This window comes from Vairimorpha necatrix, chromosome 7 (assembly GCF_036630325.1).
Source record: "Vairimorpha necatrix chromosome 7, complete sequence".
Taxonomy (NCBI): Eukaryota; Fungi; Microsporidia; family Nosematidae; genus Vairimorpha; species Vairimorpha necatrix.
The window spans coordinates 644,509-646,761 of NC_088822.1; the positions used below are offsets into that span (position 1 = coordinate 644,509).

Consider the following 2,253-nt stretch of genomic DNA (forward strand, 5'->3'; position numbering starts at 1 on the left):
ATGGAAAGAAACGATAAAAATTCTAAGCCTGAACCATCTTCTCTGACCGACGAGAAATCAACAGTAAACAATGGGGCCTCGCAGATCAAAGCACTAGAATCCGCTAATGATGAATATAGAAAACAAAATAAGGCCGAAGATATTCAAACCTTGCCAGCAGCCTTTGATTATGTTAGAACTCATCAAATAGACATTAAAAAGATAATAGCGGATGGAGGATATGTTCAACATAGTGTTCGAATTTATAATAATCACGTTTCAAACATAACTAATAATTATTATATTACTCAAATAGATACGAGTCAAAAAGTTAAAACAAAAAAACATGGTGTCCTTCGGTCTGCAATGGATAATGAAGCCTTAAGAAATCTTTATACCGCAAAGGACTTTGAAGTATTAAACGACATAGTGTTAATGCCTTTACATCAAAATATATTGCGTATTTTTTTACTATCAGAGGAAAGTAAGAATTATAAATATTTTAATTTAGTTTTTTATGAAAAAACGAATGGATTGTGGGCTCCTAGTAAAGAAAAGAGACTAAAGACTGCTGTGATTCATTGCATTAGGAAGTTTTTTGTTCCCTTTGCCTCATGGTTGGAAACTATAGAAGATTTGGAACCAGCCGCTCATCGTGCTGGCATTCGTTTTCTTAAAAAAATGGATAGATTTGGTATTGTAAAACAGATTGTTTGTGCTTCTTATATAATTTTAAAAGATAATAACTTTGGAGAGAAATTAGATGGAGATTTTACTGTAATTCCTTTTAAGACTAAAGTATACTCACTCGATAAAAGAGAACTAAGAGATTATACCAATGAGGATTATTTTTCTAAGCGATTTCCTTTAGATTATAATCCTCTAGCTGACACAAGTATTGCTATTAAGTTTATAAAAAGTATCTTTCCCGATCGTGAAGTTTTGGATTATGCTTTAAGTGAATTTGCGTCATGGTTAGATTTTAGATTTCCTAATGATTATATGTTGTTCTTCAATGGCTCGGGTTCTAATGGTAAGAGTTTGCTTATACGTTTATTGTCTAGTATCTTTGGAGATTTTTCTGAATCTTTGCCTTCGAATTTCTTTTCAGTAGAAAGCGATTATAGTAATATGACGAACCCAATGATCAAGGGATTAAAGACAATGAGAGTGGCTTTTTTGTCCAATCCCGAAGGTAACAATTTGAAGTCAGAATTTATAAAATATCTATGTAGATCCAATGAGATTTCAGTGTGGAGTCAATTTAGCAATGAGATTTGTAAATTTAAATTAACTACTAAATTTGTCATAGCTATGGAATATTTACCTTCATTTTCTTCCGTGGATCAAGCTTTGTGGCGCCGTATCAGGATCTTACCATTTACAACAAAGTTTGTTGATAATCCAAAAAAAAAGTTTGAAAAAAAAATTGACAGGTCACTAAGTGATAATATTGAAGACAATCAGCCATTAAAAGAATCTCTTTTAAAATTACTAATAGAGAAATATCACACTATTAAAGATATAAACATCGAACCGCCTAGTGCTTGTATACAAGAGCTTGAATATATAAAAAGCATTGAAGAAGAATTTAAAAATTGGTTGGAGGAAAATGTTGTTTACAAACAAGGTAAGATCCTGTCTAAGAATGAATTGTTCGCTAGATACGAAGGGTATCCTTATGAAGTGAGACCGCTTGATGAAGATCAACAGGCTAAGCTTAAGATAGTCAATGCTTACATCGAAAAGCTAAATGACGATATGAAAGATTTGATACAACCTTCACAGTTGATCTATAATGGACGTCATAAAATCCTAGGTACAAGCTCCACCAAGTGCGGCTATATGAATTTGTGGTATGTTGACGAAGAAGAAGAAAACAATGAAGATCGATAGAAAAAATAAAAATTTATGCTGAAATTACCTTCTTTGACTGATAAACTAACAACCCACATTTTTAGTTTCATATTTGTTTTTTGGCCTATACAAAACGTTTTTATTATATATTATCATTGTGAAGTTTTTTTTGCAAGTTTTTCAAGAAATTTTTCTTAAGAAATCCAAAAAAATAAAAATGCAGCCAAGATTAATCAAATGGTACATACGTCTTTACTGACCAACGCAACATAAAAATTGAATGAACAATGCAAAAAGTGCGGAATGTTTACTATTTTTATAGGATACTTTGCTATATTGGGAATACATAAAAAGATATAATAAAATGCGAAATTAGTAATATAGAATAAAATTTAAGATTATTTATTGTTATAATAA

General features: G+C 30.8%; 1 protein-coding gene across 1 annotated transcript; it reads left to right on the top strand.

The window, feature by feature from the left end:
• On the top strand, positions 1 to 1,875 carry VNE69_07096 (primase; the record flags this gene model as incomplete). Its single annotated transcript, XM_065474100.1, has 1 exon — positions 1 to 1,875. One exon carries the CDS (start codon positions 1 to 3, stop codon positions 1,873 to 1,875), a length of 1,875 nt encoding a protein of 624 aa, XP_065330172.1.
• Positions 1,876 to 2,253: the final 378 nt, after the last annotated feature.